The sequence below is a fragment of the Calidris pugnax genome, unplaced genomic scaffold, assembly GCF_001431845.1.
Source record: "Calidris pugnax isolate Ruff unplaced genomic scaffold, ASM143184v1 scaffold111, whole genome shotgun sequence".
Taxonomy (NCBI): Eukaryota; Metazoa; Chordata; class Aves; order Charadriiformes; family Scolopacidae; genus Calidris; species Calidris pugnax.
The window spans coordinates 6,399,404-6,415,319 of record NW_015090872.1 but is presented as its reverse complement, the minus strand read 5'-3'; the positions used below and the strand labels follow the sequence as shown (position 1 = coordinate 6,415,319).

Below are 15,916 nucleotides of genomic sequence, written 5' to 3'. Positions count from 1 at the left end.
TAAGAATATACTCAAGCCTAGAAGGAAGTGTTTTTGGGAAGCGATCAGGACTACTGTGCCAAGCGAAGCAGCATTCTGGTGTAGCTACCAGTGCTTCTAGGTACAGCTGGGTCAATAGTGCACTATGTGAACCACTTCACTGTCCGTCTTGTTTAAACTATTTAACACCAAGTTTGGAGATAATCCTCTACAATTGAAGAAGAAGAGCTAAGCCCAGATAGTTGAGTTCTCAACCATATTTAATTTTTCCATGTTTGCTTGTTGGGCCTGAGGTAGGAAAAGTAGAGTTTTGAGAAAGACAAGGAGAGGAGAAGCTGCTTCTATTTTCATAATTTGTCCTATGTGCCAGGAGGGTCACGAGGCCTTTTGGAGGTTATCCTTGTAGATTCTCCTGTTGCAAAACTGCAGTAGATTTAGGCTGCGCTACACTCTCCCTTTTATGTGCCAGCTGCTTAGTGCTTTAGCAGTACTGGGAATGGAGAACTAGATCTGCTTTTACTTAGCATTAGGAGTCATAAAACAGTGCTCGGCTATCTCTTGTTTCAGAGCCAGGATGCTGCTCAGTGCAAGCACAAACTTTCTCCCGCTAGTGACTGGTGACAACAGAAGGATGTCAGCGCTAGGGAATTTCAGGCAGAGATATGTACCAAATGCTGCTGGAAATAGCAGGGTTTGCAGCCTCCTGACTTGCATGCTTTGATCTTGGTCCATCCTGAGGACAACTGTTCTGAGCGCCAGACTGTGCAGTAAATTGATTATGGATTTAGCAGAGTGTCCTCACAGGTGTCTGGGTTTGAAATCTGGTGATATGACCAATAAAGGCTGCAGTTTTATACGGTGTAATGGCATTGGTGTGTCTGAACTGGAGGTTGTTAGTATAAATGGAAGTGACTGTGACTTAGCTTATGCAGAAAGAAAAAGGGTTGGCTGAGTTGGTACCTCTACTTGCTGTGAACTTGCCTGCATCGGCTCTGATGGCTCAGGTTTGTGGCTGGTCACTTACTAAAGCACAACAACTGCATTGTGCATTGAACCATACATTTTGAATCCAGAATGTTGGGTTTTCATTGGTTTTCATTTTGCACAGTGCTCCGTTGTGATCTGGCCGACCATGTTTATAACACAGCAACAGCTTGATGGTCTCAACTGTGTTTTATTTGGGAGTGTGTGACCTGCACAAGTGCTCCTGTGGCCGTTGCCAACAGCTCATGAGGCAGGACAGAAATGACTGGGACTGGCCCATTCCAGCCCATATTTTGTCAGTTTAGGACAAGGGGAACCAGCTCTCCATGCTCTGGTTTGCCCATCTGTGGGATGAGTCTGATGTGCAGGAATCAGGCACTCGGCATTGTAAGACATAACTGACATCACATGTTTGGACAGTATCAGATGTGCTGCATGATGTCTGTGCACTGCGAGGAAGCTCCAACAGGAATAGCATGCATAAACAGTAGCAGATTAATTAAAGATGTCCTGTACTGCAGGAGAAAAGCCCAATTATGGAAGTAGTTTGCTCAGAGTCAGTAGTGCTGCCTGGCTTGTGGAAACTGGTGATACAGCAGAGTGAATAGTCACAACTGTCCTGCATATGAAGGAGGAGACATATGTGACAGTCATGCAGGTCCAGAACAGGTCATCTTCAGACATGTCCCTTTGGTAAAGCTCCTTCTCAGGGAGCAGTACAGTGTCTGTGTTTCAGCAGCACGGGACTCCATACAGCAAACCTTTGTGGTTAGGTATTCCTTATTACCTTCGCAGAGATCTTTTTTACTTCAGGACTTTCAGCATATTTCATTCCAGCTGTTTTTCCCTGAGCTGCTGCTGCTGTTTAAAGGGCCCTTAAAACCTGATGACATCTCTGGGATCTGGGGGAAATTGAGTATCTCAGATGAGTGGGCGCCCTTAATTATTAGCAGGCTGCAGAATAATGGTTCTCCTTGTTTTGGGCCTTTAAAGCCTGATAGGATCACTGTTGGAAATGTGACCCAAGGGGTTTTTTTGGAGTCGTTCCTGAGTTACAGACACTTTCTGGTTGAGACCTGGGATGAATCTGGAAAGCTCACTGGCTTGTCCAGGAGCAACAGCTTTCATTTCACAGAGCAGGATGCGTCCAGCCTGGGATGAAAGGTGAAGTGAGGGTGCTCAATGTCCTGATCTCAGTCCTGTCACTCTGTCACATCACCGCACCGTGACATAAATCCCATGCCATCATGATGCCACAAATTCCCCTGGGAATCTGCCCTGCACACCTTTGTATTTCTTTCTGCTGAGCCTCATCAGCAAAACCCCTACAATTAGTATGAGCTGGTGCAAGGAGAGTCAGACCCATCTTCCTCTGCTGTAGCCCAAGTGGCTGAGAGGCTAAGCAGGGCTGACAGCTTGACCTCTCTACAGCTGTGTTGCTTGAGGAAAGTTGCTGAGTCTCCCTTTGCAGTAAGACATTATCTATTTTTCATATTGCTTTGCTTTAAAATAAAAAAAAAAATCACTGCTGGAAAAATAATTATTTCAACATCCATTGAGAGTTTTTTGGAAAGAAGAAATTCTGCTTAATTTCAAATCCATGGAGTGAACTGTAATTTCAGCTCTGGAGCATGTTTCAGCTTGTCTTCCTCCCATGGGAGAATCAAAGAGAAATGTAAGTGAGAAAAGTGGTGCAGGGAACAGAAACGGCAGGGGAATACGAGGGGAAACGAGTCACAGCATCAAATGATCTTGGCAGACTGCACCAAACTGGAGGAGGAGGTCACAAGGACACTGTCCTGTTTTGAGGAGGATGAGTAGTGATGGCTTTGGTTTGTCTTGAAAGAAGGAACTTGTGAAAAGGTTGGATTTGAGCTTCTTCGTGCAGAAAACCAGAGCAAGAGTTTGTGCTGGGACTGAAGCAGCCAGACAGGCTCCACTCCAGCTGGGAAGGAGGGAGCTGAGGGTAATGTCTTGCAGGGTCTCGATGCTGAACAAAGCAAATGTTTGTCATTCGTGTCTTTTAACTTGTTAGATATTTTGTCTGTGTCCCAGTTTTGAAGGCCATGTAGCTTTGCTTCCACCCCTGTAATGCCTGTGTCCTAGGTCTCTGGCAAAGCCAGCACTGTCAAATGGGGGATTTGGTCTTTCCCCCGGGAGGGACAGGTCCTCCAGGCCAGGCAGACGGGCAGGTCTAACCAGGGTTACTCTCAGGTAGTGCACGTCAGATTTTCCCACCACTGAAACATGTCCAAAATTTGATTTTGTTTGTTTGTTTGTTCAGACCCCGCTAGAACACTTCACCATGTCCAAAATTTGATTTTGTTTGTTTGTTCAGACCCCGCTATTTATAAAATAACCTTTCTTTTGTTAGGGCATTACTCTTCAGCAGGAGGCATAGATATATTTCTTATCTGAACTACAGTTACATGCACTGTTACAGAAGGAAACTTATAACGGAGCTGATTGGTCTTATGATGGCTCCCAGGTTAGCAGTTGGGAGCATCTTAGCCTGTTCATAAACACTCTTCCTACTACAAAGTGAGGATTTCCAGGAGCTTTTGGCCTCTGCATTGGCAAAAGGGATATACTTACCTGGCATATGGTGTATACCCCATACCTGGCTGTACCCCAAACCTGAGACATACGTCTTTGTATCCAGTTACACAAGTCTTGGTATATTAGACTGCTCTGTGATGTCTTCTGCAGAGCTGTGCAGGGAGTCTTGTGGATTTGGGAGCTCTCAGAGCTTGCGTGTGTGCACTCATGGGTGCAGAGCTTTAAGAAAGAAAATAGCAGTTGTATTCCTTGAATCCTGCAGAATTCCCCCACTGGAAGAAAACTTGGCAAAAGTATGGCATTCTGAATTTGTAAATGTTTGCTTCTTTGTTCGCATTTGCTCATACCCCTGGAGGAATGAAGTCATTTATTTGATTTGCCCTGCTGCTTCACACTCCTACTTATGAATGGTAGGGAACAAGACTGGGAGTATGAATAGCCTGGCCGCATGTGGTTTTGAAAGACGTGTTCGCTTGCACATTAGAGTCCGAATAGAGTAGCTGGCTCTGAAATCCTATCAGTAAGGCTTTTGAGTAACTTAAAACCTTTCTAGTAGATGCTTAGAATTTCTTCCACTCTGACATTGTGTAAGCCCCTGTTGAAGTTTCATTACCTCAGTAACCACAGAAAAGCAGCCAGCCTTTTCACTGAAACCTTCCCCACAAAGGTTTGGATTCATTTTCTTTTTTTTTTTTTCCTTTTTCCTTGAATGCAGAGCACAGCTTATTGTGGTTTAAATACAGGGTAGAAGGCCAAGACCACATATGGATCTGGGTGGCAGTCGTGCTAAAGATGGAGTATGAATGTGTCTTGTCCCCTGGCTACGTCTGTGCATCCCTGCACTAAATATGGAAGATGACCTGTATAATTTTCAACATAAGGAGGATATTCAGTGCTTTCTTTAGAGTAGCTTATAAAAGACCAGTCTCAAACAGCTGCCGTTTCATGGACCATTCTTGGTATTTTCCATGCTTTAAATAACTCCAGATCTTTGTGTTGTGCTCTGGTGGTAGCTCTTGCTTCATGCCTTACCCACTTTCTGTCCAGAAGTTGTTCCCCGCAGACCTCCAGAGGCTTGTGTGTTGCTTTAGGGATTCACCTTTGGGTCAGCAGGACATCATGGCGTGGACAGTCACAAGAGTTCTCTATCACTCCTTCTGCCAGGTGCAGGTTTCCTGGCAGAGGGACTTCAGCCCTCCCCAGGATGGCACATGTCCTCCTCGGCATGAGTGTCCCCTCCCCACATTCACCACTGAACCCCATCACCGTTTCTTCCAACCTGATTGCTCCTGTTACTGCTAATGTAGACCAGAACAGCTACCCAGGAAAAAACAAATGTATTTTTTTACCCCGTTTTTATTCCTGTCTGGTTTCAGACCAGGGGACAGGGACAGTGTATGTCATTGCTATGTAGAGAGCCTAAAATCTCCTCTTCAAAATTTTGGGCAAATCTCTGCTCACAGCCAATACATGGTGCTGCTGAGGACTTTTTGTTACTGTGGGGTGCTGCTAGGACTCTTTACTATCAGGAAAGATGTTATTTTTTACCTTTTTGCCCCCCATCTTTTTTTTGTTTTTGAGTCACCTGACCCCAAACAATTGAAATCAATGGTAAACTGAACATCGAGTGAAAAGGCATTTTATTTGAACTCTCTGAACTCTCAATTTAAATCCAATCAAGTTCCACTTGCCAACACTTGGAGAGAGGCAAAGACCTTTTTAGACACCAGGCAGTGCATTTATATGTGTCTTTCCAGACACTCCCATTTTCATTTTCTTTTTCTATTCAGACACCTATAAAATTAAGGGGCTATTTTCTTTGGCACAAGATCATGCCTATTTTCAGAAGCATCCAGAGCTGCTCTGAATGCTGCAGTTACTGCTGCTGCTGGGGGAATTGGTGCCAGGCAGCTGCTCTTCATTTTTAAGCAATTTAAGAAAAGTTCATAGTGCTTCGCTGGTGTTTTATGTTTTGTAAAGCCTCTGTTTTCGCCCTCAGAGGTTCATTAATCACATTATTTGTTGCTTAAGCAGCAAGGTAGCAATCAGACAGAAATGATTGATAGTATTTGCTCATATCCAATACGAAGTTGTTGGAGTATGAAAAAAAAAAAAAAGACATCTGGGCGCTGAGAAAGAAAAGCAATTGCTTCTGTGTGTGCTGCAGGGAGTCCAAGGCCATAAGCTTACCTTAGCTGAGCAAATAAGCACACAAAGCTCATCTAACAGCTTTTCTCTTTTACCGTGGTGATTGCTTTTTTTTTTCTCCAACTAATGATTTTTTCTGTGTAATCTGTGCAGAGCCAGTGTGTGGTTCCGCTCCCTGCTAGCGGATGGGATGCTCAGGGCCAGTAACAGGCGTACACACTTCTGGAGTTAATGGACTTTCATCTCAAAGAGCCTGCAGTGTTTGCACTGATGTGGTTTGATAAGTTACTGAGAGTGTACAAGTTCAGCAAGATGCAAGGAGGACTGGGAGTTTCCTGGTCTCAGTTTGTGACTGTGGGCAGAATCTGATGGGCATCAGACACCCACCACTCCAATAAATGAAGACATGTGAAGAGGCTCGAAGTTTGATCATGTGCTTTGCTACAGATCACACCACAACTTGTTAGAAGTATTCAGTTTAGAAGACTAAAAGGCCCCAGTGAATTCCCTTCCATAGAAAATGAAAAAAAACCAAAACAAACAAAAACCCCAACAAAACAAAAAAACCTGAAAAAAAACCCAACCCAAAAGGGTTGTTTTGACAGAAGGGTAGCAATGGCAAACAAACTAGCAAGGCTGCTCTGTGCCCTGCTCTGGACAGCATGGGTCTCTCCAATGACCTGAATTCCATCCTACTTTCTCAATTCATTTTTAAATTTATTTCAGTCATGTAGGTACAGCTGTTCAAACTCACGTGCAGGTGAGAGGTTTTGTCCTACATGTTTTTATTGCAGATAACTCCAGAAGGAAGAAGGCTTCACCGCACCGTGGGCATTCAGCTGAACTGTGTGTGTTGACAGGTATACAAGATTTATCTCTTTGTTAGCAAGCTGTGAATGTTTTATCTAAACTTGGTGTGGGGGCGGGAGGTGTGAATTTCTCCCTGCAATTCATGTTGTGTTTCTTCTGCATCTCTTTCCCATGCCAGATGCTATCTGCTTCATCAGTGCAGCCACTTGTTTCCAATCTGTGCTTCTGGTTAGACCCAACCAAATCCACAAGCCCGGTGTAAGGAGGAAATAACTCTTGATCTTTCCTTAATATTCCCAAGATAGATGTTTGCCATGTCTTTCAGTGGATGCTGATGTTACCACTGCGTTCCTCTCTGGCTGTGTCTAGTGTGGTATGCAGTAGACAGGGCAATGAAACCATTTTACCATAAAAGCTGCAGCACTAGAGCTGCTTCCTCTAAGAAAGCTGATATTTCACACTCTTTACGGAGAAAATCTTGCCGTAATCTGCTAGATAAAGAAAGTATTTTCATTTCACCTCCCTTTCACCTCTGAATACACTGCTTGCTACGAATCTGGCTGTACCACAACTGCACATTTTTGCAAGGGGAGGAGGAGGGGGAGGGGAGGTAACCATCTTGGTTACCACAGATGCTGATCTTACCCCTTTACAGCTTGCTGACTCAAGCAGATGCAGCCCAGAGATGATGTAGGTTGCATCTCAGACTTCCCAGGTTTTTCTGCCCTTGCAGACCTCCAAGTTGGTCATTGCGGTTTCAGCCAAAAATAGAATTTAAGAGCCTTGATTGATCCTCCAGGGAAAGAGCAGAGGAAGGACCTGGATTTTCATCTCTTTTCCATGCAGGAAGCATGGTTGATCCTATGTTCAGGAGCTCATCACCTGAAGTTCTGCTAGGTGGCCCTGCAATGTGTGGGATCTGGGAACTGCTCCCAACACTTAGCCATTCACTGGGATATGAAGATTGCTGTACTGGCATTGCGTCAGTTGAAGTGACACTGAATAGGTCAGAGTAGAAATACCAACATGTCTTTGTTGGGAAAGTTTTAGAATGGACCAAACCCTCACTGAGAACCACGTGCTCACAACATTTTGGAACCAGGAGCCTGCTTCAGCCTTGGGCAGTCAGGATACTTTCTGGCTGTGATGTTTTGGGCTGTGATGCTGGATGCACCTGGAGCTGGGAAACCTTACTGGGCTGGTGCAAGTTCAGAAACACAGTTGGGGAAGATGCTAGAAGATCCCTGTATTGTAACATTTGTCCAAAAGGTATTATTTCCGGGAAGAGAGTGGCTATACTTCTTTCATAACTTCAGTTATAAGTAACCAGCCTGGAATGGAGCCTGGAAAATACAGTCATGGGCTTTTTCACTCTTAGTTGTACACAGCCTCTTCATCTTGGCCCTTGAAAAAGAGCAGAGCTCTGGTTTATTTTCCAGCTCACAGCCAGGGCAGACTAGTCTCATGGAAACTAGATCCTTGCAGAACAAAAATGTAGAGGGTGTTGGTTTGTTTTCTTTGCCATTTATCTTGCTGGAGAAGAGGAGGTGAAGGATTGGAAATGAGACAGGTATATCATCCCCTGATTAATGTGAATAGTCTAGTGTGTTTTGGGATGAATCCCAGTTTCATTTGGTTATTTTTATCCTAAAAGGTGTGAAGTACTAATCTGAATTTCATCAAGGGCCTTGTTAATGCTTCTCATGCAATAGATGCTTCAGCTGAAATGTCCCAGCATGAGGAAACAATCAGAAGCTCTACAGGCACTCTGTGAGAGAGCAGTAAATTAGGCTGAAGCTTGAGGTACCAGCTGAGGAGAAGGCTGATGAAGGCAGTGGTGCATGAGTGGTTGCGTGCCAGTGCCTGATGCACTCATTTTACACTACAGACTGATTTTCTGCTCCTGTGTTTTCAGAGATACCCATGACATCAGTCAAGCAACTTTTTGTCATCTTCCTCTTTCCTGGGTCTATACTGTTGAGCTCAATAAGGTGCCAAGGAGCAGCACAAAATCAGAAGTGACACGCTGCCTGGCCAACAAAGGGCTCCTTTGACTTCTGGTTTCAAGAAGAAGCATAGTTGGAAGAGATGCAGTTTCCCACCTGGAATTTCCTGTTTGGGTGCTGGGAAGGTTGTTAGAGATTCTGATCTTAATTAGGAATTTTCTATTTCAATTAAGATCCCTTCCAGATAAACTCAAGCCCCATACCAGATGTGTCATAAACCCTTCCCTGCAATTCTGGGCCTTTGAAGCTCCTTGCAATAACAGACTATTGACATGCAGTGCAGAAACCACATTTGGATTTTCTAGTGAGAAAGCCTATTTGTCCCAGGCTTTTTGTTATTGCTGTTGTTACTCTTAGTAACATTGTGTGCACTAGAAAACAGATGATTAATGGTATGGTGGGAGGGGGAGGTTTGTTTTTGTTTTTTGTTTTTAGGCAACTGACACAAGAGCAGCTGTATCCAGTTGGAATAAAGGTCTCTAGGAACAGCCAGCACTGGGCACTCAAGAAAGGACAGAAGAACAGAGACACTGTTGTGACACTTGCCTCAAATGCTTGCCCAGCCTCCAGAACCGGTGGCTGTGGGGCAGTCTAGATCTGAGGTTGGTCTCTGTGCCTGTGAGAGCCTCCACTGGATTTTTCCTCTATGAATTTGTCTGCTTGCTTCTGGAATTTCATAAAGGTTTTGTATCCACAGCTCCTTCAGTGAGGATTTCTAAGTGTAATGATGCTCTGCGTGAAGGCTTGCCACCTTGCCTTTGATCCAAAATTGTCACTTCCCCCTTCCTCTTTCTTCCCCTCCTCGAAATGTATTTACTTATTTATTGGTGACTCCCCTCACAGTTTTTTCAATTCTAACTTGAGATAACCTACTGCTTTCAGCCTTCCCTCCTGGGCCAGACCTTCTAGAACCATATTATCTCCCTCTTCCTCCCCTCCTCTCTAGCCCAACTCTGCTGGACTCTCTTTAGCTTGTATTCGCTTTTCCCAAAGCATGGACTTTGCGTATCTTGCTGCTCATGCCCTGCAGTGGGACTGCTGAGACTGATGTTATTGTGAGATACACTGTTTGCAAGAGCAGCCCACATTCTTCAAGCACTTACGTTTCTGCAGAAATCAGATAATTTGCCCTGCAGGTGTATCCTCTGTGATTGTAAGTCCAAGGCTGGGTTAAAACTATGCAGGACTAAAGAGGTATTTTTTTCCTGGGGGAGAGTGCTTGTGGGAAGGGCTCTTCCTACTGAGGGACCCGTGAGATAAAGATGGAGGGGTGATGATGCCTACTCAAGAACACTGACAGCATGTGTAGATTACCAGATGTTTCGGAGGCAATAGGATGGACAAAGGCAGTGTTTCCTGTTAGGGATGGTTATTTTGCTGAGGAAGTTGTATTCGGGGCCAAAGGAGCAAGAGCAGAAGAGTCCCGTGGGTGGTTTCTTGTGGTATTTTTCCAGAGGAGATGCTGATTTAGTACTTCCTGTTGTTCAGCGTTGCAGTGGGATTCTCCAGTTCCCAGGGCAGGAGAGTTCATGGTGCTGAGCCCTTGCTTCATCGTGTGCTTTGCAGTGGCCACGGGTGCTCTGCTGTGCCACCAGACACGGGAGATGCTGGATGCTGCCTGTCAATCACATTGGCAAATACAACTCTGTTCATAAGGAGTTCAGGGAGCAGGGGCAGAGCTGCAGGGTATTGCTCTGAAAGCAGATGCCCTTCAGGGAGTCTTCTACAGGGACCTGGTTAATGGGGTAAGGTCATAGCACGAGGGCTGAGCCATCTGCACAGCACCATGAAGCTGCAACTAGTGTTAAAAACAATGAGTTCCTTAGTGTTTTACTGAGTGTCCCGTGGTCACCTTTATAATTAAATTCCCCTGCACTTGGGTAATGAATTATCAGATCCAGACAGAGGAAGTATCTCATCATTCTCCTCCTCTGAGGTAACTTAGATTCTTTGTAAATTAACTTGTTTTACAAACTGGAAGCACAGGATAAAAAGACAGTAGTTAAGAATTTCCTCCAAGTACTCCTCAAATAGATGGAAACTTAATATAGGTCAGATTGCGATGCCAAATTCCGACTATCCAAAACGGATAGCTGACTTTCAGCTTTCCTAAATCCCTTCTCAGATGTAAGCATCACTAAGCAGCTCAACCCGTGTGTCTGTATTACAATCATGTATATGGATAAAGCCACACAGAATATGTTCTCCTTTGGGCTGAAGCTCTTTGATGAGCTCTCCTTAGAAAACCGGAGATGTGTTTTCCAGCTTTCCCCCCTCGCTCTGTTGTCTCTGACTCCAAAGACAGCTGATAACCTCTCTTCTCCTTATCCTGGCTTCATACTTACCATAAAGTGCTGGTACATTGTAGCAGACCGGTCCATAAGTGTGCTGGTGTGCTGTCACTCCACAGCAGGGTCGTCATCCTTTTCCCTTTTCCCTTTTTTTTTTTTTTTTTTTTTTTTTTACCTTTTCCTGTCATTTCCTGTCCTTTTCTGTAGTGGAGTTAAAGTTCATTTGTTTATGGCTGAGCACATTTTGTCTGCCTTCCAAGCAGTAAGTATGGCTTGGCAGGGTGATGCTGAGACAACGTGGGCCAAAAATTATAAATACCTTAAAATTAAGGTTGCATGCTCCCAATTTCAGTTTTTATAGGGGAAAAAGGATTGCTTCATGTTACAGAAGGAAAGTGGAAGAAGTAGAGAAAATCCAGTGTTTCAAGCAAGGTTTTGATCCAAGAAAGGAATCCAAACAAGTGCTGTCAGCTTGTGGCCTCTACAGACAGAGGCCATTCTGTAAGAGGACGTGAGCTTTGCAACGTGCTCCTGTGTTGGGGGACTCTGCTCTGCTGATGCTGGAGTATGGGGAGAAGGGGCCAGTGATAGCTTGAAGATACTTTTTCCAAAATGAGGAAGCCTCCTCATGAAGAAGGATTAGATGAGGAGGGGCCTTCCCACTGATTAGGTAAAGATTTGGGGAGGAGATGGACAGGACTGGGTGACCTCTGAGAGTGGTGACCAGTCATGCAGAGGAGCGTGCATGCAGGAAGTCCAGTCTGGAAAGTGTTCTTCCTTTAAATTCTGGCTTGCAATGAAACCTAGGTGGGAAAAGGGCACTTGTGGGTGCGACATTTAGCCTGGGGAGTTTTGGGGCGCTTTAGGGTCATGCTGGAGTGTCAATTACCTGGATTTATCCTTTGTGAACTACTGAAGTTCAAGTTCTTACCAAATGCATGCCCATGCTCCTCTATGTCTCAGTGTCTCACTTGTAAAATAAGGCTTGTGGCCATAAATAAATTCATTATATTTGGAAAGTCTCATAATACGTACATATTAAAAAGGGGAAGATACAAATTTGCATAAAATTCTGGGTGAGAACTGTTGGAAAGAAATTTTAGTAGGAGATGATTTAAGAAACAGATGTATGGATGTAGGGGACGGATGACAGTAGGGATTATGGAAGAGTTGAACTGATATGTTCCTACTTTGTTAATTGAAAAAATATCCTGGGGAAAAAAAAAACCCACAGTAAATTTCTATCAGGAGCTGGCCACCAACATTTAAATGATCACTTTGGTTTTGCCTTACGGTGCGAGATCACAAACCCATTCAGCAATATGTTTTAATTAATGTGTGAGTTCCCGCCTCAGGAAAACAGTGATCAAAGGTTTTTAGAAAATGCTTCCTTCCCACATGGAGGGAAATTCCTAGTATTATTTTTGGAACTGGGGTTACCAGAAGTTTTCCAGGAAGAAAATTGCAAATCTCAGTGCTCCACGGGCCATCTGCTTAATTTCTTCTTTTTTTCATACATGAGACATTTTGCAGCCTGTATGGAATCAGACAGTCGTGTTGACTGATTCTGGCGTGTCGCAGAACAAACACCTTGTAGCCTGAACCAGATGTAGGGAGGCTAATGAGGTGTCTGTAACTAGAGTGTGAAAACCTGAAACTGCAGCAAAGGTTTGGAATTTGATACCTCTTGAGGTAATGGAAATTAGTGCTTTAGGCAGAAGAGAGAGCACAGATTGGAGGAAAAGTGCTATTAAAGGCAATGAAGCAGTACATGAATTAGAAATGAGGGATGTTATTTTGAGAGTTGAAGGCTGGCTAGAAAGGGAGGTCCCTGAAGAAGTTTTAATGGTGTTTTTTTCTATTTGATTATTTCGACTGCTGAGAAAACACAGCTTGCAAACGTGTAATTTAAATCCATAGTCTGTTTTCATCTGGAGTGTGATTTTTGTATCTTGCACCAACAGCCTGCACAATGCTTGGGCTTGTGACTGGAGTCTGCGTAGTCTGGAGCAATGAAGTGGGTGCTGGTTATGGGCCGTGAGAGGTGACACACTGCTACTTCTCCCCACTGGTCACACGTAGATGGAAATAGGGATGGTTGGAAAAAGAGACTCTTTTGGAAGCTAGCAAGGGATGCTGGATTTCGTTTCTGCCTTGGCAGGAGGAAGAAAACTCAACTTTCCAGCTGTGTGCAGTCCCCTCAGACCACTATTACTCATTTTGATGTGCTTTATCCTCCAGCCCCGTAACTCATGTGTAGAACTGTTGGTGACCATATTTTTCTCTTCACTTGATCTTTTGACATCTCCCTTTGAGTGTGACAGCCCATTGGACTGCACAAGTGGTGAGGGCAAGAGTAGTTGGTCTCATAGTTGCAGATGTGGCTCTGCCTTCGCCTTTCTGAGACTGGACACTTGAAATGCATGTGGTGGGGTACCTGTAACTCTGCATGTCATCATCTAGGAGCTAAAGTGGGTCCTCCATGCTCCCAGTACCCATTGGCTCCTTGGGAACCGAACCCAAGGAGTGGTACCAGATAGGAACCAGATGGGAAAACCTGTGGAGCACAGGACATGTAGTGCATGTTGTTGCCCATGTTGGTGCCCACCCAGTGAAGTGACTTTTAGTCTGGAACTTGCTCCTTGGTGTTTGTAGTAAGTTCAGGCTGTAAAGCCCTCATCATTCCCTGGGGTGGCATTACTGCTGTGGCAGTTGTGCTCACAGCATAACATGGGTGTTGTGGGCTGGACTAGGGGAGAAGCCTTCTGGGGCTGTCCTGGGGCTGTCAAACTCCCTTCAGATGTTCAAACCTGCATTTAATTTTGAATGCAAAATTTTTATGGTAGCATTCTCCCAAAATAGCAAGGAATGCTTTACTGCCCCTTTCCAATACAGGGAAAACCCACGTAGTTTGGGATATCTTGCTAACACCCTGACATTGCGTGTGTTGCCTCTATCTAGACAGATAGGAATAATTATTTTAAGTTATCCTTCTTAGTTCAGGGCTTTTGTATTCCTTTGGGACAGGGCTTTTCATTCATTTCCCTTTGGGAAACTCCATATGTTTGTTTTCCTCTTGTCTGTTTGGCATGTTGAAGCAAAATGATGTGATTGACCTTTAAGGTTACGGATGAAGCCTAGTTTCCGATCTTCGTTAATTTAGGATAGCTGCAGGAAATTCTCGGAAGCACTATAGATATTACAGATGAAAGCAGAAGCTGAATGGCTTGAAGAGGTTCAGCACTTTGGAAATTTGTAAATATTCAGCTGAGAGGGAAGTGGAGCATGTGTGTATGATAGATTTACTGGGTGTCCTTGGCAACCTTCGCCCTTATTAAAGCAGAGGAGGAACAGCCATTACTTTTTTTTTTTTTAAAAAAAAAACAAACCAGGAATTCTGTTTGAATTTTGCTTGCGGAGTCGCTGAGCACGTAGATTAGGTGGCCTTGCTCTTCCATCCCAGTGAAATTCAAGGCACGAGGAGGAGGCAAAGGAGACACAGAGGGGTGGTGCTGCCTGGGGACCCGTGCTGCTTCCCCATGGGTCACAGCCGGAGCCGTGGCGCCTCGGACGCCGTCCTCCAGGCACTGCTTACTTTGCAGCTGCTGCACGCTGGCTGTGGGAGAGTCGCTCGGCATTTTTCTCAGGGATTTTGGAACATGTTTTCAGCACCACGTGGATCACATGGAGTCCCTGGATCGTGCTGGAGGGAGGAGGAAAGCTGGGTGCGATTCCCTGTCAGTGCGACCGAGTCCTACCCTTCCCCGTGATGTGCCCGGTCCCTCCTGAGGAGTTTCTGAGGAGGGGGCAGCAATCTCCAAATTCAGCCCCAAAGGACTCGGGAAAGAAAACTCTCTCCTAAGCAATCTGCTGTAATAAAATTCAGCCCAGAGCCTGTGGGACAGACAGATAAATCCTCCAAACCCATGCTGACAGGGACCACTCCATGTAACTGGCTTTTGGTGGTGGGTCTGTACAAAACCAAACGTTGTGAGGCTGTTCCTGTTACGTCTCCCGGGCTCTGGTTTAACCATCAGACAAACTCCTGTTTCTTGCAGCATCCCTGCCTGCTTGCCCTGCCCCTGAGGAAGTCACAGCTCTAATGGAGCAAAGCCACAGCAATTAACTCGAAGGCACGGGGTAATTAGTGACAAGGCTGTTTACATATCAAGCTCCCTTTTTCTGACCCAGTGATTTGGCACTTTGAACGCAGCTGCTGGTTTAATGCTGAAGCCAGCCTTTTCCCAAGGAACAGCAAACTTGGCTGCGAGAGAACCGCTTAAAAATGTGTTGCCTAATTGCTGTTGCTTAATTAAACAAAAGAACATGCCAGTTCTGCATTCTGGCTCTGCTAGAGAAGGGAGACAAGCAAAGCTGGGAGGAGGAAAGCTCAGAGGAAGCCTGGTTCTGTGCAGGTCTTAATGGTCTGCCAAATGCTGCTGAACTTTTTCACTGGGCTGCAAAAGCTGTTACAAATTTTTCTTTCCCCTGTTCTTTCTTTTCTTTCCCACACGGAGCCAACTCCAAGAGCTGCCAGCTTGGTATGGTATGGATTGGATGGGAAGGTGTTTGCCTTAGTGAGTCCTAGAGGTTTGTTTCTAGCTATTTCCCCCCTTGTTTGCTTTGAGCCAGAGGAAGGTGGGTGTCCTGGGGTAGCCAGCACCTGGGCCACCAAGTCAATGTGGAGCAGAGCAGCACCACACAGAGTTACCTGCCTGGGTGTGGGAACAGTATGGTTGTGTTTGTGTACTGCTGGGCTCTCAGCTGAGAAACACTCCAGGCAGAACTTGCTTGTGCACAGCATCCTGGAAATGCGCTCATTTTGCCACAGCTGCATTGCCCAGATGTTAGGGCTGTGCAGTCCCACTGCTTCCAGGTCTCTGGTCAGTGTGTGTCAGATATGGTCAGGTCTCTCTGCACCCATGCGGTGGACGTGCCTGGCGTTTCACCATTCTGACTCTTTGGCTCTAATTCCATAGGATTTTTGGTTTGGTTTGGTTTGTTTTTTTGTGTTTTGTTTTGGGGTGGTTTTTTTTTGGTAGCATATTTCTAACTTGCAGTACTGGTCTTTGAGGTCCAGAGGTAGGAAAAGCTTGCATGGTCTTGATCTCTTCACTGCCTGTGGAGAGGTTCTCTCCT

At 45.1% G+C, this 15,916-nt stretch overlaps 1 protein-coding gene across 4 annotated transcripts in view; it reads left to right on the top strand.

The window, feature by feature from the left end:
- The window catches only part of P3H2 (prolyl 3-hydroxylase 2), a 73,515-nt gene that overhangs the window by 14,439 nt on the left and 43,160 nt on the right, over positions 1–15,916 (top strand). The window contains exon 2 of one of the 4 annotated variants that reach the window (XM_014945745.1): positions 6,465–6,530. The exons of 2 other annotated variants lie outside the window; for them this stretch is intronic. Coding sequence is in view for 1 of the 2 variants with exons in the window: in XM_014945744.1 (XP_014801230.1) it covers positions 9,038–9,088 (51 nt within the window). In the remaining variant the exon portion in view is untranslated. Of the gene's footprint in view, positions 1–6,464; positions 6,531–8,974; positions 9,089–15,916 lie in introns of those variants that run through there. One more of the 4 variants, XM_014945744.1, reaches the window with a different exon arrangement.